General features: G+C 47.8%; 1 protein-coding gene and 1 long non-coding RNA gene across 4 annotated transcripts in view; one reads left to right on the top strand and one right to left on the bottom strand.

Annotated features, from left to right (window-relative positions):
* Positions 1–25224, top strand: part of GAB2 (GRB2 associated binding protein 2) — a 93503-nt gene extending 68279 nt beyond the window's left edge. The window contains exons 3-10 of one of the 3 annotated variants that reach the window (XM_039562009.1): positions 7782–8022; positions 10663–11273; positions 12353–12447; positions 13187–13466; positions 14448–14538; positions 15852–15954; positions 16805–16930; positions 18517–25224. In XM_039562009.1, the coding sequence (XP_039417943.1) occupies positions 7782–8022; positions 10663–11273; positions 12353–12447; positions 13187–13466; positions 14448–14538; positions 15852–15954; positions 16805–16930; positions 18517–18660 (1691 nt within the window). In that variant the 3' untranslated portion in view covers positions 18661–25224. Of the gene's footprint in view, positions 1–7781; positions 8023–10662; positions 11274–12352; positions 12448–13183; positions 13467–14447; positions 14539–15851; positions 15955–16804; positions 16931–18516 lie in introns of all 3 variants that reach the window. The other 2 variants (XM_039562013.1, XM_039562002.1) reach the window with 2 other exon arrangements.
* LOC109144776 lies at positions 6363–18517 on the bottom strand. Its single transcript, XR_002045741.3, has 2 exons — positions 17478–18517; positions 6363–6609 (listed from the first exon to the last, which is right to left on the bottom strand). It is a non-coding gene; the product is annotated as an uncharacterized LOC109144776 (long non-coding RNA).
* Positions 25225–26980: the final 1756 nt, after the last annotated feature.

Genomic DNA, 26980 nt, shown 5'->3' with positions numbered 1-26980 from the left:
GGTGCAATCCTCCCATTGTGTATAAATGTTTTTGCTTCTTGCATTTTGCTCTCTAACATCTTAAGAATGGCATTGCCTTCAGGATTTCTTCAGATGATCCCAGTATGTGGACAGGGTACACTAATGCCTAAATGAAAAAAACTGCAAGAACAAGAAAACAAACAAACAAACAAACAAACAAAAAACCGCATGGAAAACCCTTGCAGATAGGCTTGTTTTCAGAGAAAAGGCTGCAGAGATCAAAAAGGGAAGAAAAAAACCAAGTCAGTCTCCACCCCTAAGAACATGTTTTCTGGAGCTGGACTGGCTCTTGCTTGCACTGACTCCTGGGCTGCTTTGTGGCTGGTTCAGGGACACAGTATTGCATCCATGAGAGTTAATGACTTCTTTTGTCACATCTGGATTTTTGCAGGGCTGATGTTACCCTGTCTGAGCGTGACAGGCTCACCTGAACCTGTGTGAGAAATGTGGAGCTGTACTGCAGCCACCTGTCCCCATCTTCACCCCTACCCCTGCACAGCTCCCACCTCTCTTTCCTTGTAACTCATCAGCTAAAATACCACCCTTAGAGTGGTAAAAAATAACATTAATCCTGTATAGAGGAGAGAAAAACAGAGTCAAACTCCTGCAGTTAAGTCCTATTCATGAAGAGGGGCACTCTGAGAGGAGAAATTTGGGGAGGCCCTTTTTTTCCCAAGTGCTGCCTTGCTGAGCAATGGTAAAGCAGACCCATAGCAACACTGCTGTTTTATTGACTCCCCGACAAACTGGGAGTTAAAATGTTTCTTCCCCCAAGGTAAGGTGAGATCGAAATAAATTACTTCTGTAAAGAGCCAGGAATGGCAGTTCTTCTATAATACAAAGTGCAAATATTTGGGCTTCTTGTGTGCTCCCTTGAATAGAAATGGTCCTAAATCATGCATAAGTAAAATGGGTTCACATTTTCTCCTAGTGGAAGTTTTTCTCCGCTCTCCTGGAACATTAAAGACCTCCGCTCCCCCTATCTATAAAAAGGGCTATAAAATTTAAAGCAAGCTGTTAAGAAGCCCTGTCAGGGATTAGACCAGGATTCAATCTTTCTTCTTCTCCATCCCTGCTAACTGAGGCATGCACTCATGTTTGCTCAGGCAAGGAGAGGTGCCCACATACTGCTTGCAGTGAATGATAAGAGGACGAGGAAAAATTTGCTCAGGACCTAAAAGCAAGTTTTTCCTGGGCTAGGGGAAGTCAAGCTTCTGGGCTTTTTGATGACATGTTGGACTGCAGTGCTTGGGTGAGACTGCTCTAGTGTGATTTCCAGGGGAATCTGGGTTAAGAGGTGCCAAAATCATTAGTCATCATCATCATCATAAATAGTAATAACCAGTTATAATAACTAATGATAATATCCAATGCAATCCTCCAAAACAGGATGCCAGAGCTTCATGTCACACAGTAAGACAGCTGGTTTGATCCTGGGCCATCATGAGTCTGCCTCTGGGATATAAAAACCTTTTTCTCGTATAAATGTGTCACCTCTTTCTACAGCTTTTAGTTTTCAACAGCTTCAACCCTGTCCTGCAACACTGGGCTCCACAGACTGCTTGTACCTCCCTTAGCAGGTATTTGTAGCTCCAGACGGACTTGCTAAGGATGCCCCCGGCATCTGCCAGAATCACATGAGCCACCCACAGACAGAAAGTGGCTGCTTCTGCACATCCCCAGTGCTTGGTTTTTGCCACCTAATACTTAGCCTGACAGAGGCAAGAATACCCACCTTGAGTCCGCTCTGTGTTTTGTACGGTTACACCACATCATCTTTGTCCTTCCCCTCTGTTCCAGCCTTTTCTTTATCGCATTTAATCAGATGGGTTTTGCATCCCCTCAACAGATTGGTTTTGCAATACCAGAAATGATGATCCATTAAGCAAAGCGAGATGAGGTTAGTTCTGTGCAGCAAACGAGGCTCAGCCCAGCCCATGCTGCCACCCTGGAACTGTCCTTCATCCCCAGCTGTAGGTCACTGTCCCATTCCAGGACTCTCAGATAAGGGTGTCCCAGGTAGGATGCTCAAGGGCACACATAAGCCAGGTCTGTGAGCATCCAAGTTCATCTGCTTTTCTCTCCAAGCACTGAAGCCCTTAAAACAAAAATAAATAGGTGCACACCAGGCATCCCAGTCTGGCCAAATGTGAGACTTCCAAGCACTGACACGAGTGTTGAGCTCCACGATCAAGTGGCAGATTTGCTCTTCAAATGGTAACTGCCATGTCCAGGACATGCTGATATGAAACAGACATGGGTCACTGTCACCAAGGGGTATTTCCCAGAGCAGGGATGGGATTTGAGGCACAGCCTCATCTTGCAGAAGCAAACCTGTGTTCTCCAGGTAGAAGCATTGCATTGTTTCTGTTTCAGTCTCTCTCCCTTCTGCCCCTTCGTCCTTCAAAGAATTGATTACTGTTAAAATAAGTGAGATATATAATGTTTTGAGGTCAGGACTTGGTTCCTTCCCCTCTCTTCTCACTCACTCACTCTCCAGCACTGATTTTTTCCGCTATTTCCCGTGTTTCTCTGAAGCAAGTGCTCTTACTTTGCCACTATTTTTCAGTTGTTTCATACACATGCAAGCACAGCACTGACACTAACGGAGAAAGACGATGCTATTTATTGTCATCTTTTTCTCACTGTCTCTCCCATAACTCTTTCTTGGGTAATTCTCCCTGTCCTGTGTCAAATGCTTAAATAATTGGGAGATTTCACTGTTGTCCATAGAGAAAACCTAAGGGAACTAGCATAGGCTAAGTATCATTTAGATGACTGAAATTGTATAACAGAAACCATGCCTTCAGCCCTCTGTGCAGCAGATCCTTGTCTGTAAAGGGGTGATGCTCCTCCTTTCCCTTGGCCAGTCTGTCCTTACCTGTTTCCCAAAGCAAATGGAAATGAGCGTCAGAAACTGGAAAGGAAAAGCTCAAAAGTCCTATGGCACTGTTGTCTCTGCTCTTCAGCTCCTCTGCAGTGGGGGATGAAGCTGTGCCTTGTCCTCAGTTTTGGGAAGCTCAGCTGCCCCTGCTTGGCACCCAGAATTCGGGCAGTGATAAGAATTGGGGTGCCTGTGTCCATGCACACAGCTCTGCATTTTGAAGGAGCAGGGAAGTTATCCAGATCAGATGCTGTGTCCTACTAACCTGCTGGAGAAAACCTTTAGTGATCTGCCAAGGCATCCTCAGACTGACAATAGCTTTTCCAAATGCCATCCAACTTGGAGGCAATAGGGAAAGCTCAGTAAATAAACCTTCCTCGGGTGCCATGCTCATCCTCATGGCATTCCAGGGCCTCTTGGCAGCACTGTGGTGTGTTGACTCATCCACTGGACATGTTGTTTGTTCTCTCCCTGCCAGGAGAAGCATGTGGATGGCTTGTTTTGGTAGGATTGTTTGTCTTGTTTTAATTTTTTCTTGGTATTTGTGCTTGAGAAGAGAGCTGGTAGCAAAAGTGGGGGTGCAGGGAGATTCCCATGGAGAAGGTTCCCTCTCTTTTTGCTAAAAAATGATGGAATTGCTCCAAAGAGTGAGGAACATGATGGTGCATGAGTGTATTCTACTCATATATATATATACATGAGTATATATATAAGTCTCATTTGCCACAAGTTTTAACTGGCACAAAGTCAGCAGTGTGGTCCAAGGCATTTCATGGCCAGAGCAGATCTGAGGAGCCCTTATCTGTGGAGCTCTTGGACCAGTCCTTGCCAGTTTGGTGTTGGGAGTCATGGGAATTTTGTGCCACTCAGGGATGCCAAGCAAGCCTGGCACCTTTGCTGCGATCATCGACAGGAGCACAAGAATTTATCCACTGCATCATTTGAAGATACAGGGAGTTGCAGTCCCAGCCTCTGCCTTCAGGCGGGTAAAGCTGACATTGCGACTCCAGTGGAAAAGGACATTCAGAGCAACAATTTCCAAAGGAGGCTGAGTTGTTATTTTGCTCAGATAAACCCAGGAACACTGTGTGAAGCGATATGCACACAGCAATAGTCGAGTGCTCTGAGTAAGGGAATTCAGAACTGTCAACAAGGAGGGAATTACCGCTTTGGGGGATTGAAAACATTCATAAAAAATTCCTGGCTCCCAGCCTAGTCCATCCCATTTCTGGCTGTGCTCACACAGTTGTGGATTTTTGCTTTGAGGATGCATTTCCAAGGGTTTTTTCCCACTTTGCTGCAACACATGAAGGAAAAGATATATCTTAACCTGGACTAGTGAATTCCAAGTCTCCAGCCAAAGGCCACTGACACCATGGGATTTCGCAGGGCTGTGCTGGTTTGTCCCCACAGAGCTGCTGGCTTCTTGCAGGGACCAGTGCAACAGCTGTAGCCTGAGCCCAGCAAGATGTATGCATGTAAATCACGCTGCTGACATTGGATTTTAGCTTGTGGGCGTCCAACACCGCCTTTTCCAGACCGTGAGAGTCCAATTCCCCAAACTCGGAGGAGAACTGGCCAGGAAATGTGGGGTTAAGATGACACTTCCCACATGGCCCCACTACATAACTTCAACTCTGTCCCTCCTGGGAATGGCAGTAGGAACTGCACAGAATCTTATCCCTCCTTGGCTGTACTCGATACATTCCCTCAACATAAACTCAAGATACCAACATCAAGCCAAAGGATTAGAGGATTATGTCTGCTCTGTTAGAGGAAGGAGGGCCCTGGGTTTATCTGTGGCCCCAAGGTGAATGGTCATGAGGGACTGAGAATCATAATTCTTTTTGTCTTGTGGAGAGATTGAGTTGAGTATCTTTGGTCATGATGTGGGTGGGACAGATGCCTGGAGACATCCAGATGGGATCTCATGGAGATTGTTCACTAGAGCCCTGCATGGATGTGGGAAAGGAGTGTTTGTCCTCACTGTCTGAGAGCTGGGTGCTGCAGCATGGCAAGTTGAAATGGCTTTGGGATCTCCGGCTCGTATTCATCCTCTATGCCTTGCCCTCATGGGGCCCTGTCTCTGTTTCAAGTTGATGTGGTGTCCTGATTTTTCCCTTAGCGTGTACTAGTCTTCAAATACTATTTTCCTGCCTTGATTTCCTTTCTTGCCTCCTTTTCTGCCCTCCAGCAGGACCTTCTGTCAGCGTGTGACCTGGACACATGAGCTGTCCTTTATTCTAGTGCCAAAAACCCCCACAACATAAAAAATCCAGACCAATCTTGGCAGTCTCCTTCCACAGGATTTATCTTCCCAGCCCTCACAATACCCTCCCAGCCCTGCAAAGCAATCCATCTCTCACCTACTATTACCGAGTTCATCTCACAGACCTAATGGAGTACGTGAGTCCTGAATTGGCTCCCACTAATGCTCTCGGTGGCCAGATCACTGGGGGAAGCGAGCTGGGAATTCATTTTGAAAATCAATGAGGATGCCAATAGACCGGCTTTCCCCAGGGAAGTGACATGCTTTTACCAGGCATTGCCTCCTGCCCCCCTTCCTCCCCCATTTTCATTTATGTGGTTGGAGTAACCGTGGAGTAATTCATCCTGATTTCAATGAGTGCATCTTTTGCGCTGCGTTCCCCAAATCAGACTGATTTTTGGGGAAAGATTAAGGTCTCTTGGCAGTGGAGGATTCACAGGGCTCCCTGAAATGTTATAAAGTTGCTGTGCCCTGGGGTGTTGCTCGGGTCTGTCTCCTCTGTGCAGCCCCATCTCTCCCCTCTGGTTGTGTTAGCACAAATAAAGCAGTGTTATTTCTGACTCCTGGGTGTATTTTGCCCTGCCATAACATTTTGATGCAATGGCAAGTGCAGAGCCTGCAGGGATAGTGTGAGAGGACAGCTCAGGGCTATTGGAGGGACACCAATGCAGTGCAGTTCATAGTTGTCCCCAGAGGTGACCTTCATGCTGGGATGGGGAGCACAACACCAACCTGTCATCCTCACCATCCCCAGAGAGTCTTGGCCAAAGCACAGTGCCATGGGCAATTCTTGCTGGTGATTCCGGAGGTAGCAAGATGGGGTTCCTGAGAGGCATTTTGGGTGCAGCCCCCCTGTATTTGATGGCAGTGTGGGTTTGGGATCTCTCATCCTGGTTGATCTCAAACCACTTGATTTGGAATTTTCATAGCTCTCAAGACTCCTTTTCCAGTGGGGATCATTCTGCATTGCTATGGGATAAATATTTAATAAGAATGAGGGTCAAGACACTGTTTTGTCCGAGGACACCGAGACAGCCATTTACTCCCATGAAGAGCCCCAAGGGATCTTTAATGCCCATGCAAAAAAGACAGGAATCAGAGTTTTAAGCTGTCATCCCCCACCATTACTGTCAATGTTAAATATCGATCCTTTCTGTGTTTAGCACAAACCAAACAACAGAGTCAAGCCAGGCTCTTTGGCTTTTATTAATGTGCTTTTTCTGCACTGGGTGAAGTTTGCAGAAACACCAGGGAAAAAATGTAGCAGCAGTGAATGAGCAGCAGACAGATTGATTTTGTATCTTGACGTGATTCAGAAGTTGGTGAAAAATCACCCTGTGTGGAGCTTCTCCCTGTCCAAACCACGACAGCGGCTTTGTAGAGAACTCATTTCTCTGTAGCATAAGGGAGTCAGGCGCAAAATTTCTGGTAGGATCTGGAATTTGAGGGAAGGAATAGAAAAAAAGAGGTTGGTAATCTATAAAAACTCCTTCATCCTTATGTTGGAGCATGGGTGCCTGAAGTCAAATTTGAAGTGCTAGTGAACATCGTCTCTGGGAAACCTGAGAGCAATCCCAAAATTATTGGTGGCTAGAAGATGCATGGATTTCCCCTTTTTGTTAGGATTTGGGGTTTTTTGTGTTTTGTATCAGCACCAAATAAATGTAAATCACACTTATTATATAAAGTGTGACTTCAGTGGACCGCGGTGAGTGGTTTTCACATGTCGGGAGTGCATGGATGGTTTTCCAGATCGTCTTCTGCAACCAGAGATGGATCAGCTTTCCCAAAATATTCTGCAGCTTGTGGGTTTTCTGGGTGTTTTGGTTTTGTTTCAGCTTTTTTGTTTGGGTTTTTTTTTAATGGGGATTTACAGCTTGGCTGTAAAAATTCATCTGTGGTTCAAATTCATGAAGCACACTTATGAGAGGGCTGGAGTAGCTGGGTGATTATTCCTGGCCTCTGGGATATTCTCCATTGAAATTAATATTTTAAAGTCTGTTTTTCCTTGAGCAGGGGGAGCGGGCACTAGGAGTCACGCCTTGGGTCTCCATCCCATTTTATTCACAGAAAACAGCAGCAGCTCTCTTGAGGTCACAAAATCAATACAGAATTTGGAAACATGAGAATATTTTTCATCTCTGCTGTCATGATGTCCATTCAGATTCCCACCCTGTTCCTCAGTTAACCCAGCTGTAAAGGGATAGCAATGATGCCCTTACACAGAGGGATGGAGGTGACTGAAATCACATCTCACTGCGGTGTGAAAGCTCCTCTCTTTTAAATCAGGTTTTAACAACCCGCTGAGCTCCCCATGAAATAGGCTGACATCCTGCAGACATCCCAGCAGGCCACTAAGCATGTGATAAAATATTATAAAATGATGAAATATGATTTATGATAGAATATGATAAACACTTATTTCCATACATGGTACCTATAGTTGCACGTGCTCTGAGTAGAGAAGCTGAGAGCATCACCTGGAGTCATGGGCAAACCCCACCGACCTCCATAAACGCCAGAGCATTTACGTAGGGAAAACCCAGGGAACACGGGATGTGGGGTAGCTACATCTGACACTCACAGGTGTGTTTCTTCCCTGCACAGACACCCTGAGGAGCATTGCCTCCATGAACCATGCCCCACGCTCCTCCCCGGCAGAGCTCAGCAGTGCCAGCCACCACCTGCTGCGAGAGCGCAAGTCCTCAGCGCCGTCCCACTCCAGCCAGCCCACCCTGTTCACCTTCGACTCATCTGCCAGCCACCTCCAGAGCACCCTGTCTGCCAGTGCCCCCCAGGACTACCTTTTCCTCCACCAGTGTATGAGCAGAAAGTCAGAAAATGCAAGGTATTGTATCCCACACACTTGGGGACAGCTGAGGGAGGGCTGGGTGTGAGTGGCTCAACCCACCTCCATCCTTGGAGGTCTGCAAGACCCATCTGGAGAAAATCCTGAGTTGTGGTCTCATCTCATCGTGGTTGGGAGGAGAAGGTCAGAGTGGTGACCTCACAAGCTCCCAGCTCTCCTGGCTTTCTGGGTGGTGTTAAAAACTAGCTGAATGGCCAGACCCAGAGGATGATGGTCAGTGGCACAAAGTCTGGTTGGAGGCCAGTCACTAGCAGTACCCCAGGGGTCAATACTGGGTCCACTTCAAAGGGACATGAAGTTGCTGAAGGGACTGGAGCATCTCTCTTAAATGGGAAGGCTGAGAGAGCTGAAACTCTTCTGCTGGCACATGAGAAGGCTCAGGGGGATCTCCCCTGCAGGGAGGGTTCAAAGGGGATGGAGCCAGTCAGTGATGCCCAGTGCCAGGGACCAGAGGACATGGGCACAAACTTAAACACAGGAGAGCCCATCTGAACATCAGGAAACACTTTTTCACTGTGAGTGTCAGTGAACACTAGCACAGGTTGCCCAGAGAAGTTTAGGAGTCTCCATCCTTGAAGATGTTCAGAAGCTGTCTGGGCACAGTCCTGAGCAACCAGCTCTAGGTTGCCCTGCTTGAGCAGGGTTTTAGACCAGATGACTTCTACAGGTCCCTTCCAACCTCAACCACTTTGTGATCCTGCAGGCAGGGCCCTAATTCCTGCCTTTAACCAGGAAAAGGACAAAGGGGTGGGCAGGGTTTGCACCACTCTGCTGTTCACCCCTTCCAGAGCTCACTGGGCTTTGTGGCGGCTGGTGGTACACGGTGTGGGATTTCTGAGCCAGCCACAGCTCCCCGCCTCCAGACCCAGCCAGTTGCCTTAAATAGCGAGGAGTTTTTTTGACGTGAAGAGTTTTGGCTCGCAGGAGCGGGTGAGGAGGGAGGGAGGGAGGGAGGAGAGACAGTCGGAACCCAGCTGGCGTGGAGTGAGAGCAGAACGCAGGCTGCAGCCTCCACTGGGCTTTCCTGCTGCAGCTGACTTTCCCTACTTGGAAAACAACAACAGAAAAAGGCTCAGAAAAATTAACTTCAGATGAAGTTAATGGAACAGTGTTTAAAAAAAAACGGCCCTCTCACACTCCAGCTGTGAGGATACCTAAAAGACACCCTCCAAGACCCCAAACCGGGCTCAGACCTGGAGGAGAAGAGAGCAAGCACCAATGCTTTGGTGAGCAGAAACAAACTGGCCAGTGGTAGCTTCTGCAACTGGGCCAGAAATAATCATCTGATCAATGCCCAGTGCATGGGGCCAGGCTGCAGGACTGCTGGGAATCCCTCCCCTTTCTGCTCTGGAGCTCTTACTTTACTCATCCATAAAATGAGGGTAATAGTAGCTAATTGGCAGGCAATGCGGAATAATTAACCCTTGAGATGTTTCAAGTCCTCGACTGAAAATACTCTGACAGAATCCAAACCACTTCTGGGTGGACTGAACTCCAAAGGTGGCAGGGATTCATTTGTCTTATCACAGCATCACTTGTTTTTTTCCCCTAAATAAGCCCTATTTCTGAGCGCCATCTCGTGCTGGCTCCATGAAACAGAGTCCCTGTTGTCCCTGCAGAGCATCAGCCACACCGGAGCAGTGTGAACCAGCATCTCCCAGCTTTTCCCATAGAACTCGCGCTTTCCCAGTGATTTGCCACGACTGGAAACTCCCCCATAACCATTTCACTTTTTCTCACCACAATGATTGCTACAGGACAGAACTTTCTTCTATGGGGGGATGTTTATATGGGGCTGGCTGAGCCCTTTCTGACTGGGAGAGTGTGGTCCCCAAAAGCCTGACCTGTGTAAGGGATAAAGCAGGGATAAAACAGGAGATGAAGTACCTTGAAGGGAATCAGCAGAGGAGCAGTGGCTAACCAGCAGTTGTTAGAGGCCCGAGATCTCTGTGCTCAGCCCCTGTTGTGGCGAGTGTCCCCAGCCATGACCGCATATAAATCAAGGAATCATTAGCAAGGCATGGATCTAGTGATTACACTGCCCTGCTCACCCTGGAGGACTCAAGGGCTTTTACAAATCTGAAATTAGCCCTGAGGTTCATTCCTCCTTCCCATGCACGTCAGGGCTGCAAACTCCAAATCCCAGCTGGGGACTTCTATTACCTCCCCAGTGCTTGTCCTGCAAGAGGGCAGGGTGGTGACATGGCTGGAGACTTTGAAATAATCCCCATCAGGAACTTTTCCAGGCCCTCTCAAACACATTTGCAAGGCAGAGGTGAGATGAAGTCTCCCTCCTGTGGCAATGCTGACAGATTGGCACTTTGCAGCTGTGCCTTGGGGCATTGTCAACTGGTGTGAAAACTGCCCTTTTGGAGCAATCGATGTCTGGACAAAAGGGAATTCTTGCCTATGGCCCCATCATGGAGCTGGGTGCATGTAACCTCTCACCTGTGACAGAGGCATTTTGAAGGTTTTTCAGGATTAAGTGGCTTTGTGGGCATGTTTGGAGGGGTCTGAGGTGTTCTCATTGCTCTGGGGTTGGGCAGTGTGGGTCAGTAAGGTGACAAATGGGGAGCAGAGCTCTCTGCACCCCACAACCGGCTCTCTCCCCCATTTCAGGCCCTTTCTCCCCTCCCTCTGCAGGAGTGCCAGCTTCTCCCAGGCCACAAGGTCTGCCTTCTTCATGCGGAGCGACACGGCGGTGCAGAAGCTCTCGCAGGGCAACGGGCACTGCATGAACGGCGTTGGTGGGCAGCTGCACGGCTTTTACAGCCTGCCAAAACCCAGCCGGCACAACTCGGAGTTCAGGGACAGTGCCTACGACCTCCCACGCTCCTTTGGTTCCTACACCCACCCCAAGTCGAGCCTCACCAGCTCCGAAACTGATAATGAGGAGGTCTACACCTACAAGACTCCCAACAACACCCTATGCAAGGAGTTTGGGGAGCTCTCCACGGACTCCTATGACATCCCTGCCACCCCACTCTCCATCTACCAGATCCCCAGGACATTTACACTGGACAAGAACCACAATGCTCTGGCTGTGGCCGCCAGCGACTCACCCGCTGCACCACCCCCACGGCCCCCGAAACCTGGGCAGACAGAGCCACGGTGGGGCAGCCCACCCCAGCGGCCCCAGCCTGGTGAAAATTTAGGTCTCATCCCCATGGCAGCCACCATTCCCCGGAGAAACACGCTGCCAGCAGTGGAGAACAGCAGACTGCACCGAGGTGAATTTCAGGGTGGGGAGCTGGGGGTGGCTTTGTGCTATCCAGCAGCCTTGGGCAGTTCAGTCCCATTGGGTTGTGGTAGGGCTGGGGTGCTGGTGGCATCAGCCAGGGGGTTGAACACAGAGAAGCTCTCCCCAGCCAGGATCTGGCCCTGTATTTTGTATTCAGCAGGTGTGGAGAGACACCGGCAGAGTTCTGCCCACCAGAGCTGCTCAGCTGGCTCTTGGCTGTGTTGTACCTTGAACCAAAACCCTACACCTGCTTGCTTATGCAGCCCTTCACCAGATTTTGATGATTTCAGCCATTTTTAGCTTGCCTTTACTTCAATTCGTAACCAGGTTTATCAGAATGTACTTCAGCCTGGAGCTGTCTTGGTTTTCCTCACCAAGGTGGGTGAGCAAAACCTTGGTTCTGCACACCACCTTGGTTTTACACATCTCCAAAACCCAACCCATCCCCAGTGCAGCAGAGCCACCACTGCCATTAGCCATGGGTTGGCTGTAGGTGAACATGCCCTTTCCAAACCTGGTGCCTAGGATGAGATAGTTGCAAAATAACTTAGAAAAGGTGGCTGGAGAGAAAATACTCTGTAAATTATACACACAGCTCTCTGAAATGCTTCTTCCATCTCCTCCTACCTAAATGCCCACACTTAGGCTGAGATCAGACCTATGCCCAGCAGTAGATAGACTAGGCTACGATCTTAGCACCCATCCTCCCCTTACTGGAGGCTGCCAGCCTTTACATTTTCAGAGCAAGCTCTAACAGAGCTCCCCCTTAACCCAGTTTTGTCACCATGATCTGCCTTATCTGACACCTTTACCCCTGGAATTTTGCAGCACTTTGACAGAACAAAGTTAAGTCTGCACAGCACGTGCAGTTGTGCTGATGCATCAGAGAGATGCTAATTGGGAAGGAGCATAGCAGAGAGCCTGTGACAAGCTAAAGACCATGTCTTCTCATCAGCATCTCAATCAGCAAGAACAGATACTGCCCTCCCAGTGCCTGGATTTTGTTTTCAGGGAGCCCTTTTTATTAGCAGTTGTGGTGGGACACGTGCATTTGTGGTTGTGTTGCAGCTTCTTCTTGCGAGACGTACGAGTACCCCCAGCACGGGGGCAGCAGTGCTGTGCAGTCAGTCGAGTCCATGAACGATGGCTACAACTCCTACCTGGTGAGTTGGCCTTGGTGTGGGCCACCACACTACAGGCACCACTTGCACCTTACAGATTCAGAGAGAGGTTGGTTCCAGGCTGGACCTCACAGCCCAGTCCTGCTGAGCTAAGTCAAGAAGGGGCCCATTAATGGTTTCAGTTAAAATCATGGTGGCCTGCAGAGAACAGATGGAGTGACAGAGCCACCTAACCCATAACCACGTGCAGAGCTTTGCTTCCACACAGTGTATTTGCCTGCAGCTTTGGCCCAAAAAAAACCTGCCCAGGAGTTTGACTTCTTCCTGAAAGCCTGGGATGCTGCTGAGCTAAATTTTGACACGCTGCCAGAACAGCCTCTTTTGTGCACTTTCTAAGATTTCCTGAGCTGGAAATCACATTAAAGCATTTCATTTCATATTACATTTTAGTCATGGGCAGAGCCCAGGGAAGAAAGACTTTCCAGGTTAAGCATGCTTCTTCAGCTCACTCTGATCATGAGAAGATGCTCAGGTCTGAGTGATGAAGACCTTTCTGAAAACTCAGGATGTTGCAATGTCTTGGAAACAAAGGAGGTAGACCCTCTCACTGCAAACTGATGGCCAAGGAGGGGACAGATCATCCCTTCTCTCTGTGCTTAGATTTTAGAGTGAGTCTCCCCTCAGATGTTGTTTGGCTATGACGAGATGAAGGGTTTGCAGTGGGATGGGGTTGAGCAGTGCCTGATGTTCACAACGCATCCTCCCACTTGTCCCCCAGCAGGCCAAGGCGGCCGTGGCCCGCTCCCACAGTACTGACTCCGAGGACAACTACGTCCCCATGAACCCTGGTTCCTCGCCCCTAATCCACGCTGAGAAAGCCAACGACAATGCCCAAAATCTCTACATCCCCATGAGCCCTGGGCCTCATCACTTTGACCTGGTGGGGTTGTCCTCAGCCACCCTTCCTGTGCATAAAGGAGGAGCCGTGGCTCAGTGCCACAGACGGCTGAGTGAAATCCAGCCCCCACCAGTCAACCGCAACCTCAAACCCGACCGGAAAGGTAAGAATAGTTGGTTTTGCACAAATCTTTCCAGGAATCCTTCTAGTCTCTTAACACTTCAGACTACATCTGTAAGTTGTGTCCAGTCGTAGGTGGGATGCGCTTTGCTACGTCCAGTACAGTAAGACCTTCAGATGTCCCCCATCCCCCTTCCTGTTTCAGGAGCTCTATAATGCACATGTAGCTTTCAGGGTGCTTGAACAGCCCATCTCAAACCCTTCCAGGCCTTTACAGGAGATGCATATCACAGGCAGGATTTCACCCCCTTGGCCTGCATCCCTCCCTGTGCTCCACCCCAAAATCTCAATGTTGTATTCTGATGACACAAATTTTTCCTACTGTTTTCTACTGGCTGGATCCAGGCAGGTCTTCCTTTGGGGCTTTGCTGATATCCTCCAAATCTCTCCCCAGTCCATTGTCTGACAGGTGGCCAAGGAGATCTTGAGGAGGAGGGCTCCATCTTAAAGGTGTCAACACCTAACCCCATGAACACTGTTCAAAGGCTGGGGTTGGAGCGTAGCACTCTTCCATCTAATGAACCATCCAGGATGAGAAGAGCTTTCACGTTACCTTGCAGATATCCTTTCCCATTCCCTATGGGAAAACACTCCAGACGGCAGCAGCTCAGGCCTTGCAGAGCCTGGTCTTGTTCCCACCTAGTGTGGTATGACAGATCTCTAAGGAATGGTTTTGGGATTTGGGCATTTTTAGCAGATCTCCATTCCTTTGGAGGCACATTCCCCTTTTGGGACCACCCATCCAGTTTGGGGCTGTGGGGCAGAGGGAGAAATTCACTGTTTTCTCCCAGTTCTGGCGTAAATGATTTTGGTTCGGTGTATTTGTCATCAGTAGGGAGGGCTGGGGGGCTGATTAGTAGAATGGGAAGTAACCAACCATAGGTTGGAGACACTCTCATGCCAGTCATAGAGGCTGGATTATAGGAACATGCTGCCTCTGAATAAAGTCTTTTCTCCTCCCCAGCAAAGCCATCACCACTGGACCTGAGGAACAACACTGTCATCGATGAGCTTCCCTTCAAATCGCCAGTCACAAAATCCTGGTCCAGGCCAACGTGAGTAATGGCTGGGGGATGAATTCTTGCTTTGCTCCAACAGCAGCTCTCTGGTCTCATTCTCACTGGTGTCCACATGTAGCCATGCTGTCAGCTCTGCCATGGATTAAATATTCCCCACATCACAGCTGGTGGCAGGAGGATAAATTCGTTTAGGTTGGGATTTCGCATGAAAGCCCAGCATGTGGCTAACAAGCTAATTAAGATCCCTTGAAGACATTTCCTGTTTCTGGGATCTGACAACTCCTGGAGAGCTGTGGCTCTGACCTGGGACCTGTGGTCCACCATGATTCATGATGCATCTGAGCCAGACCAACTCAGCCACACTGTGTGGGGGGCATGATTTCACATCCAAGCTATCCCCCCCAAAACCCCACTGTAGTCTCAATGCACAGGGTGACTCTCAGGGTCTGAGCAAGCCGTGTTTTGATTGCCTTGAAAGCAAAGCCTAGCCTGAAGGAAGTCTGCGAAATTAAACCAAAGCACTTCAGAGCTATGTCTGCCAGCCAAAAATAACAGGATTCGCACAGTTCCAGCTCTGCTACTAATTCATGGTCTGTTGTCCACTAAAAGGCAGAAGCAAAGCTTGGCTGCTATGACTCCTCTAATAAATTGGATTGTGTGGAGACTGACTGCAGGGCATGAGCGCTGTGTGCTGAAATCACTGCGCTGGGAAGCAGCGAGCAGGGTTTGATTGACAAGAGGTCCGACCCTGGAGAAGCTAATGGATTTTTCCCCTATCAGCTAATCATATGACCCTGCTTTACTGAAAGGCAACAAATAGCTTTTTAAGACACGCGATTTAATGCCAGAAGCTTATCTCATTATTTTGTTCGGTATAATTAGATTTGGCCAATTGAAAGCAAGACAATTCCTCAGAGGATTTGTTTTCCAGCAAAAAATTTGGATAGAGCCCTGTACAGTAAACAAATCCTGTAGCTGTGGTGAGGCTGGAGGTGAGAGGCTTCACCAAGGCTGCCCTTGCATCCTCCACAATTAAATGTTTCCTGTGAGATGAAAGAGTTCATAGAATCTGATTTGTGTAGATGAGAGCAGGAGAGTTACAGGTACATGGCAAACAAGGTGTTACTAAAAGATTCTAGAAAGAAAAAACTGAGGAGACCAAACCCAGTGATTTCCAACCCATGGAAAGGACAGGTTGGAGAATCTCAATGCCACCAGCTCTTCTTCCTGCCCAGATTGGAGCATGGTGATGGTCGCAGGCATCAGGAGCTGCCCTCTCCCATCCCGTCTTGGCAAAGGACAAGCTGGACCTGCAGCCATCAGTAACACATCCCCCTTTGTTCTTGCAGGCAGACCTTCAACGCCGGCTCTCTGCAGTACTGTCGCCCTGTCTCCTCCCAGAGCATCACCAGCACTGACTCGGGAGACAGTGAGGAGAACTATGTGGCGATGGTAAGGGCCCCACAGCTCAGATAGATGGTCCTGGCAGGACAGATACTCTCCCCAGCTCTGCAGACACATTCCTAGCTCATGACATGGAAGTGCTTAGATAGCACTGTGTGGAGTACATCCTTATGTGCATCCCTACATGCACAAAACAGGGTGTTTCCTTCTGAAAACGTGTCTCATTGGAGTTTTAAATGTGTATGAGACCAGAAACATGTATCGCCTACTTTGCCAGGAATTAAGAGGGGATAAAAATTTATGCAGAATGTCAGGGTGTATTTTCCTAATTAAAGTTGATTTTTTTTCAGACTTTTTTTCCCCTAATAGCTGCTGACATCATGTTTCTGTGGGAGCAGGGGATATCAGAGCAGCAGCAGGGAGCGGCACTGCTTACAGGGAGGGGATTTTGTCTCTTTTGGTGAAGCTACTGACTTGAAGCATATTTTTGAGGCTGTGTAACTAATGGGGTAGAGGAAATCTGTGCTCTGTTTAGCATGGTTGTGATTAGTGAAGATCCCAGAGCTGGCCTGGCCTCACTGAGGTGTGGTCCCTGGGACATGCTAAAGCCCACGTCTGTTGTTAGGCATGTGAATAAAATCAGCACAAAGGCGGCAGAGCTGCTCTGATACATGAAATCAAGAGCATGAGCTTGAAATACTTGTTAGTACAATATACCACATTTATAGTATCCCAGCAGTTCTGCACATCCTTGTCCCAGAGGCAGGTGAGCCAATACTCAGGCCCTTTTAAAGGTGCCTCCAATGTGTTTCATTTCTGGATTTGTGTTAATTTCCTTTTTTCTCTCTTCCTTCCCATTTTAATCCTTATTATCTCTCCTGTCTCTTCCCTGCATTAGCAAAACCCCATTTCTGCTTCTCCTGTTCCTAGTGGTACCAACAGCCCAGCGCCTAAAAAGAGTTCGGGGAGTGTGGATTACCTGGCCCTGGACTTCCAGCCAAGCTCACCAGGGCCACACAGGAAGGTACAGGGGATTTTATAAACTTCTGATTGAAAATGATGCATTTTTAAGGGGTTTATGCACATTGGCAACAGCATGGTCCAAAGCCCCAGACTGTCGTCCCATGAGTCTCTGATGCTCAGAGGGCTGGAGCACCTCTGCTATGGAGACGAGCTGAGACAGGTGGGATTGTTCAGCCTGGAGAAGAGAAGGTTCCAAGGAGACCTTAGAGCACCTTCTAGTGCCTAAAGGGGCTACTAGAGAGCTGGAGAGGGACATTTTACACAGGCATGGAGTGACACTACAAGGGGTAGTGGCTTCAAACTGACAGAGGGCAGGTTTAGATTGGATATTAGGAAGAAATTTACTATGAGGGGAGTGAGGCACTTGAATAGACTGCGCAAAGAAGCTTTGGCTGCCACATCCTTGCAAGTCTTCAAGGCCAGGGTGGATGGGTCTTAGAGCAACCTGTGGAAGTGGAAGGTGTCCCTGCCCATGCCATGGTTGAAATGAGACAATATTTAAGGTCCCTTCCAACCCAAACCATTCTATGACCCGCTGCTCTACTTACTCTAGCTCAGACTCAGTCTGTCTTGCATGTCTGCAGCTTTGCTGGAAGTGTCACCAGAAGCATGGATGTGCAGGGTTCGGGGATGCTGATGAGACCACAAATTCAGCTGGGGACTATATACTGAAAAGCTGTCAGGAGGTATCCCAAGAAGTATCAGAATTGGCTTTTTCCTCCTTCAGGTCAACAACAGGTCCTCCAAAACCAGACTTGGATTTTGCACCTGAAAGGTGAAGGACAAGGGTTGTATAAACCTTTGTGGCAAACACTTGTGAGTTGGCCTCACTTTCTCAAACACCGCCTTGTTTCCTAGGCAAAGCATCCCACTGGTTAGGTCCTTTAATTATTTAACAGTTATCCCTTGATGGTTTCTTTCTGCCCAGAAATATTTCTGCAAGTATCACCCATTTAAAGTATATCCCGTTCTTGAAAAGTGCTTTTAGATCATTAAAAAGCATTATCTGGCTCCAATTACAAGCAGATGGAGGTCCTCTGAAATGCTTGTAGAAGCAGAAAAAACTCCAGGACTCCAGAAGCTATGGTAAAAAGTATCTCCTTGTTCCTCAACACATCTCCTGGGTGACTCTGCAAATATATCTATCGTTTTGGGGATGAAAATGAGCTAGTGTCATAGGTGGGTGGAGTCAGCACAGCTAGAAGGGATGGAGCTGGGATTTTTATTTGTATCTCCAAGAGTTCTGGAGTTCTTTACAGGAAAATGAGCAAGATGCAAGGCTGAACTCACAATATCACAATTAGAGAGCACAATTACAACCAAACATCTGTGTCCCAAAGTTTGTGAGAAGGTAGAGACCCACATGCTGTTCCTATGCTCTCAGCAAGAGGCAGAGCAGATTGAAATCCTTCATCCAAGTCTCTTTGGGAGGCTAGAAGGGAGGGTGTTGAGCTGTGGAGTCTGCAAGAAAGCGGGAATGGTGCTGGTGGACTTGTGGCAGCCACGGTGCTGCTGCAGAAAGGAGCGAGAGGGAAGAGCAGGGAGCTGATGAGTGACCAGACGGTGCGCTGTTTCTCCTCCCCACAGCCCTCCACCTCGTCGGTCGCCTCAGATGAGAAGGTTGATTACGTGCAAGTGGACAAGGAGAAGACGCAGGCGCTGCAGAGCACCATGCAGGAGTGGACTGATGTGCGGCAGTCCTCGGAGCCTGCCAAGAGCACTAAGCAGTAGTGCCTGGGGCAGGCAGCGAAACAGGCAAATGTCCTGTTGGTTTTCCCCAGCTGCAGCCCCGCTGGGCTGCCAGATCCACTTGGGCTGGATTTCTAAGACTTGTCTGTGGAGGGGAGGGGGTGTCATTGTTTTTTTTCTCTTAAAACAAAACTTAATTTCAGGGGAAGACTTGGCAGATACTGTTTGCCAGTGATAAAGACCAACTATGTTCGGTGGCTAGGTTTGTTCTTTAGCTGCTGGATGCACTTATCCAGGAACTTTGACTTAGCAATACCAGGTTTCACCCTACACATCCTTTGCTTACAGCTATTAAAGCCACCTTGTACGTGCTAACACTGCATCATCTCTCCCCATCTTCTTCCATACTGTACCCCAAACCACGCCACACAGGTTTGCAGCATCTCCCATAGGATATCATTCCCCAGGTCTGATTCTCAACTCCTTATGGTTGTCCTCTCCTCCCAGTCCCAAAACTGAGCAAGGACCATTCCTTTTGAAATCACTTTTGTTGTCCCGTCTCTTGTAAATAATATACTCAAAACCTCTGAGGGCTGTTCTCCTCCTGGCTGGACAGCCCCCGTGGTTTTGGTTGGGGTTGTTACCCTTCCGGAGCTTGACAAGCATCCACACCATCCTGAGCTGAGTGAGGAGCCCAGGACTTGCCCCATTGTACACACACATAAATGCCAGCACATGCTCACATGAGTTTATTGGGGTGTCTTCTGTTTATATTCCCATCTCAAAGTCAGTGGGCAGGAGAGATGGGCTTTGGAAGGGGCTGGAGGGATTGGCTTTGGAAGGTAGAATATAAGCACTGACCCACTGCCTATCTGAAACCAATTCCTGTGAATCTGACCCTAAAAACCAAAATTTGCCTTTTATGGCACCAAAAGAAGCCCATAGAGTGAGAGTCCTACATCGTGGCCATCGTGAGAAGCTCCGTGGTTGAGTATGAGGCGGGCATGGAGGCTCTGGAGACTTTGTGTATGTGGACTGGCATAAGGATGAGTGACAAGAAGGGAGTGGAAGGCTGCTGCGAGGACTGGGGGAAGGCAGGTGCTGTACTGCAGAGGTTGGTCTTGGGTGAGGAAGTCTGGTGGAATGTCTCTTGGAAGAAAGAAGAGGAGTAATTGAAATGTTGGTTGATGGTGAGGTCATAGGCTTGGGAAGAGGCTGGTCAGGAGAGTCAGGGCAAGGAGTTTCAGTATGAGCTTTAATGTAGCATTGTGGTTGGTTTGTGGAGGGTGCAAAAGGATGCTGAACTGTTTTCCCCTCATCTTCAGCAATGTCTCTTCAACACAGAAGTGGGGCTTGCTGACATTAATGACCCTAGGCTCTAATTATGGGTGGGAGTCTGCTGTTGTCCCTTGCCGGCATCCTTAACACATCCAGGCCTTGGGATCACTTCCCAGACAGCTGCTGAGTACAGAGAGAAGGACGAGAGAGTTTAATGCAGAGATAATAATTCATGATCTCATGAAAACAGGAAGAACTAATGATTGCCATGGAGCAGCCTGATTGCCAGACAGCAAGCGCTGACACGAATAAACAGGCTGACCACAAACCAAGAGCCAAATGAAGGAGACATTAGAAAGATTAGGTAATAATATTTATTAAAGAGCTGGAGCTATTCTTTCTGCAAGCTGAACCCCTCCCAATGCCATGGGCTCTGTGTTCCACCAACACCACCAAGTTGTATTGATTATTAATGCTTAAGCATTAACACATTTGTTTAATCTTGGTCTGAGTTTGGAAAGGGCCAGATGTGACCCACATGGGGATGGGATACCAGTCCCTTAAGGGCTGTGTGCTGCTGTGTGCTGGTAAAATAATCTTGGACTTCCAACGCCATTTTGTATTTTCTTCTTGCATGCCATGAAAGGGAAGGATGTTAATGGAAAAGCTCTGGCAACCCTATTAAGACATTGAAGTGTTGGACTTTAACAGAACCAGTGAAGAAAATAGCCTAATGTTTATGCTAAAAATAGTAATTACTAGAAGGGGAAAAAAACCCAAAGCCCCAGAGGGGAAGATTTAGCACAGTCAGATTCTTTCTGAAGGTCGGGGGTGTGTTACAGCCTGCCAGGGCCATTGCCCCCTGCTGGGGGCTTGCACACTTGCCTGGTGAGGTGACGAAATGAAGACAAGAATGCAGTACTTCATACTTCTATTGCCCCTTTCATCTCTTCATCTCAGGGGAGGCTAAACATTGGGCCTGATCCAGAGCCCACTAAGTGTGCATTCACCCAGCTGGGAGAGAGCTCCCCATCCCCACAAAAAAGAATGTCACTCAACTGGGAAGCTGATTTTTTCCTATTTCTTCTTAAGCTGTTAGCTTTAGTGGCTTGAGAAAGAACACAGTGGGTTTGAATGCAATTTGCTGAGTGGGTGCCCTGTGCTTCTGCACTGGGACTAGGTGCATCCAGTGCCCACTCCCACAGTTAACCCAAGGTGTTAATTAAGACTGGAAAAGCCTTTTGTGGTACTGGAGAAACTAGTCCTTTTTTTCCACTTTTCACAAATGTCTTTGTTCATGGGGCAAGCATGGGCATGGGATAGCTCTTTTCCCAGGCTCAGACACTGTGTTTTGATAATTTGCTCTCATGAGCATCCCCAGTAACTGGTCCATTGCAATTGGCACACCAAGGACCAAAGCAGCCCAAAAGTAGCTACTTACCAACTGCTGGTTGCTGCTCCCTCTCTGCTTTGCAGTGGAGTCTGTGTTTTCACCGAAACAGATACATTCCTCTGTCTTTTCCCCTGCAAAGCACCAAGCAAACAACACCACCAAACTAAGGAGAAGCTCACAGACTCTGTGCCATATAGACATGACTGTATCAACCCCTCCTGAAAGCATTAAGTAATCAATGGCTTCAGTGGAAATAGTCACCCATGACGACTGCCAAGCTGATTACAGCAGTCCCTGGTGATTAATGTTTGTGCAGTATTTAGTCTTAAACCATATTGAAAAGCAGCTGCTTTAATTACACAGACTGCCAAGAACTTTGTCCTGAAGGCATTGAGTTTATCACATCCACTTTATACTTGAATTCTCAAGTATGACAGACTCCTTTGTTAGAAATAGTTATTTAAGGAAACTGAGAACATTGCAAATTATTCATTTTAATTGCAATTAAACTGGCTTGAGCCTTCACATCAGAGCCTGCTCTACAGCTCTATGGTTTGATTTAGAAAAGGGATGTGCTTGCACGTGTGTGTGCGCGCATGGAGAAGGGTTGTCTGTGGGACAAGCATCATGACCTCAATATTTAGTTTTATGAAGCACCAGGTCCATGGCTCAAAGCTTTCCCCAAGCTTGAAAATGACTAAGCAGCTGGTTTTAAAGGCAAAAGTCTCCAAAAGTGTGTATCCCTTGCTGTGAGTGTGCAAGTGCTGCTCACCGTTCCTCTGTCTGGTGAGATGTGTGAGCTGCCTTGGAGCTGACTTGCTCTGAACTGGCATTTGAGTGTTCAATGGGAAATACATTTCCAGCTCTAAATGGGTGCCAGGCTTAGGCTTAGTCTCAAGTTGGCAAAAGAAAATAATGTGTGAGCGCAGACTCTGCCAGGGCAAAGCTGAGGGTCTGGCAGACAGGGCCAAATGCAGAATTGGAACCAAAAGGTAGGGAAGGCTTGGCTTGTCTGGGGGCTAACTGGGATGGATTTGAACTCTGGGCCACCAGCCACTGGCAAGGGTGAGATAGGACCCATGAGGTTGGGACAAGAGAAGGCAGGGGAGTTTGCCAGTAAGGTTTGGGTCTTGGTCCTCACCATGTGCTCCTTTGGCCTGAGTCTCGATATGCAGAGATTTGTGGGTTGTGGAATGCTCAGTAAAGTCATGCACTGGTGGGAGGGGAGTTTCCACCACTCTTGGGCATTTCACCTTCAAGGGGGTCATCCTGCCTGACAATGTGAGGCCTGTGGTCTGGCATTGCGGGATCCTTGGTCCATTCACTGAGCTCTGAGCTGGGCAGGAGAAACCCTACAAGAAATGTGTGGGGACGAGGACGTGCTGGAAGACACTTTGCTGAGGGGCTCCTGTGAGCTGTTCATGGGACAGCAGTGCCATGGTTTCACAGGGTTGTCCCGTGAGGTTCATCCTTGGAGCTTTTCAAGACCAGTCTAGGTCAACCCCATAGCTGGCCCTGCTTGGAGCATCTCTTCCACACTGAGACCCTGTGCTGCCGGGGTTGAGTGGAGACTCCTCCATGTGAGGGAAGGGGCCCAAGGGGTTGCTTAGAGCCCTGTAACATCCAAAACAGGGACAGGGCCACTTCTCTGGCCATGAAGCCAAGTGGCAAGGCACAAAGCTCAACCCCTAAGTTCATACTCCCCAGTGAGAGGACCTAATCCATACTGGGCCATCCCTTGCACCTGAGAGAGGGCTGGCTGGCCCAGCACAAGTCATCCAGGACACGGACACACAGTTATAGCAACTGGGAGACAGCTTGAACCTGTAAATTTGTTAGGCTAGATCCAGAGCTCTCAGCAGCCCCATGCCACCTGCACACCCTGGCATACCAGGAAGAGTTGGCTTGTTTTGGCTATCCAATGATCATGGCTCCTTAGGGGGGCAGGGTACAGCCATGTCCAGGTCTTACAGAAGATGTTAAAATAGTTCCCAGATCCTGTCTGATCTTTCTGGCCTAGGAGGCAAGTAAAAGGATGGTTTTCTCAAGTCATGCTTGCATTGTGTTAGTGTTTTCCCACCTGGTGATGTTAAAGTTCCGTTCCATGTAAAAGCTGACACCCACACTGTGTGTCCCATTGGAGGGATGCTGTCTAGATGAGAGGGAGGCAGTGGGGCTGTGATTATGGAGAAGTCCTAGCTGTAACAGGAGGGGGAAGAGCAAAGCCTAACCCTGGCACCAGCCAGAGAACACACAAGGCCATCAAAGAGCCATCAAGAAAATCAGTCCAGCATCAAATCACAAGGGCCAATAAGCCAATGTAGGGGCCTCTGATGAGTCTGAATGCCTCTCTTTGCCCAACCTTCCCACGTGTACACAATGATCTTGCAGCTGTTAATGAGGCTCTTGCAGGTCGAGGCGTGCACCTTTTGATCATGATTCCTCCTTGGCCTGGAGCAGTTCATCCCTCCATCAGCCTGTCCTTAATGTCTTATCATTGTAGCCACAATTTCATCTCTTTGTTCACAACTCCTAGTGTTGTACTGTTGATCAGGTTGCTGATTTAGGGTTTACTCTGGGGAAGAGTTGATATGTAGCAAGGTGTCACAATACAGCTGTCCCCTGCCAGCCCACGGCCAGCTGGCCCTGGCACGTGGTGTTCAAGTTTTAACACCAGCCAGTAACATCTGAAACAGAAGCTGGGCCACATGGCTCCATCTCTTTAGCTAAAAAAGCTTCTCAACAGACTTGCTCCCAATCAGCAGGCTCTTCATTTTTGATATAGCCCATTGCTAGCATATAATGGGTTCATTTCTAGGCCAGTGGGTTCACTATATGGGAGAGGTTTGCCCCAAGACCAGGAGATAAGAAACCATCATTTTTATTGTCAGTCTCTGGGTGACACCACACTGTATCTTCATGTGGGATGAGAGGGTTCATGTGAACTCTGCATCCTGCTTTTTCTCCGGCTTGTAAAATGAAGGTTTTTAGTACTTATTTCCCCACCTCACAGCTGTGTCATGAGGTGTAATTAATTGCCATCTAATAGTGCAAAGAGCTGTTTTGAGTCTGCAGGCAATGGCTGGGCAGCATGTGGTGCTTACCCTGTTGTCACGCCCAGCATCATACATGGCACTGCACATCCCGCTCGGCAAAACTCATTAAAAACCCCTTCGTCCTTAATTACCAAGGTGGAAAAAAACTTGGCAGGATTTTCTCCTTAATGAGGGGGGTGGGGGAAATGCCATTTGCACAGTTTTCAGCGTTCTGCTGCCACATCGACCCTGAAAATACCACGTTTTTTTTGAGAGCAGTTTGGACATGGTGGTTGAACCACGTTGCAGAGAGGGGAAGGGAGCAGGACCCTGGCTCCACGGGGAGCCTGTCGATGAATCCCGTAGGGTTAGGACCAAACCTTTAGAGTAGTTATGTCCCACTGAACCCAGCCCTTGGCAAAGTCAACATGTCCCCACTGACTTTGGGCATCATTGTGTGGGATCAGACCCAGATTAGGGTAGTTTTCTCCATTTGTTTCTTAACCTGCTGCGAGGAGGGGTCAGAGCCCCGGCTGTGAAGCTGTTGCACCAGCAGCCGATGCGCAGGGATGTTTTGTGTGTTTCAAAGCCTATGACTGTTCTTAAAGAGGAGTATTTTTAATTTTTTGATTTCCATTTGTAGAAGGAAGGACAAGAGTAATCTGTGGCAAACTGTACAGTATGTGTCTTCTTGTGGTGTCACTGTTTGAATGGTTATTAAGTTTTCAAATCACTGTGGACAGCTAATCACTTAAGTTATTAATTTATTCTTTGGGGGGTTGTTGTTTGGTTTTTTTTAAAGTAATTTGAAACAATTATTTATCCTGTAAATCGGTCTTGAGTGAAGCCTAGATAATACTTTTTTTGCTGTTAATAAACATGGTACATGCCTGATGTGAAGGTGATCTCATTTTTAAGTACTGTATATGCATCAGAAAAGCAACAGGAAAATAAAACAATGATAATAAAAAGACATCTCTCCCTGGTGATTCCCAGCATGGATGCAGAGCAAGGGAAAAAGGGGGAAATTAATGAGCAGATCAAGTTTGATTATGTAGCACCTTTAAAGCTTTCAGAGCATCTTCTCAGCATGTTACCAAGTGTCTCCTACAGCTTCAAATGTCCTGTATGGGTAACAAGGGCCTTTAGGATGTAGCTAGGCTTTTTCCTGATACCAGAACCCAAGCCACGTATTTTTCAATGCTAAATTGAACTTCATACCCTGTATCTGTGCTCTGCTGTGTGCAGGGTGAGGACAAATGCTGCCTTCCTCACCCATCAGCAGCTCAGCACCTGTGAGCCTTAGCTCAGGACACCAAATCACCCAGAGAACCTCAGCACAAGGACAAATCTTTTTCTCCAGAGTTGAAGTTCAACCCTCCCTTTAAGACTTTTTTTTTTTAAACAAAAAAAACACAACCGGGAAAATACACCTCCCTAGGCACAGGTCCTGTTTTAGACAAGAGTAGCATCATCTCACATCTGCAGCACACATGGAAACCCAAACCAAGAGCTGAGGACTCCCCTATGGGCTCTCCTTGACCCGAGGCATGTGTGACAGACAAAATGAGCCATACTTTCACATATAATATAGCATATACTTTATCAATATGCCATATGCAAAGATCACTGGCATTACTAACACTAGTATTAATATAGTATATACTACAATTGGTGTAGCACAGATAGCAGTACACCAAACTCATACTATACTAGACTTCTGTAAGGCCTTTAATATGGTCGCTTATGACATTCTTAACCTCTGAATTGGAGAGATACTGGTTTGATGGAGGGATGGACCATTAGATGGATAAGGAATTGGCTGTATGGCCACACTGGAAGAGCTACAGTCAACAACTCTGTCCAAACCAGCAATGAGTAGTGTTCCTCAAAGATCTGTATTGGGACCAATACTATTTAATATCTTCATCAAGGACTTAGTAGGATTGTCTGAGTCCAAAAGGGAAGTCCAATCCTAATAATTACAGGAAATTAACAGGGACTAAATCAGTCAACCTCATTACACCACTGACACTCTCCAGACTGCCATCCATGCTGAGAACTGCGTGCTGCTTGCCTCTGCTCATCTCAGAAAATCTTGGGGAAAAAAACAAGGCCTGTTCAGGAAAGAGCTTAGCTATGATACAGCCTCTCAATTTTCCATGTTGGTTTGATGAGATTAGGATCTCATCGAGTATAAGATAGTCTCCTACAAAAGCACCTTACAGCAAATGGCACAGAAAATGCCTTCAGGTGATACTCCAGAATAAAGAAAGGAGCTAGCATGACAGCAACAGGAAAACTTTTGGCAACCTCTTTGAATGGGAAATAAATAGAAGTCTATTAATAAAACCAGGAAACACTGTACTTTCTGTGACACTTCAGCTTTGGGTCCTCATTTATTTCCTCATAGCACTTGACTTAAAAACAACAAACACACTCCACTGCTCATCTACAAGGCTCCACTATTAATATTGTGATCTTCTTCTGGAGGACACACAGCTCTGCGCTGGGATTCCCATTCCACCTCTGCCTGATCCCCTCTTCCAAGCCACCACTCTGCAGGACTGTCCCACATCCTTGAGACTGGATGCATCAGCTTCCCCATCTCTTTTTTGATCCATCAGCCCAATATCTATGAGTCCTGCAATAAGAC

This window comes from Corvus cornix, chromosome 1 (assembly GCF_000738735.6).
Source record: "Corvus cornix cornix isolate S_Up_H32 chromosome 1, ASM73873v5, whole genome shotgun sequence".
Taxonomy (NCBI): Eukaryota; Metazoa; Chordata; class Aves; order Passeriformes; family Corvidae; genus Corvus; species Corvus cornix.
Note: the sequence above shows the minus strand (reverse complement) of the source record. Positions and strands in the feature narration are given on the sequence as shown.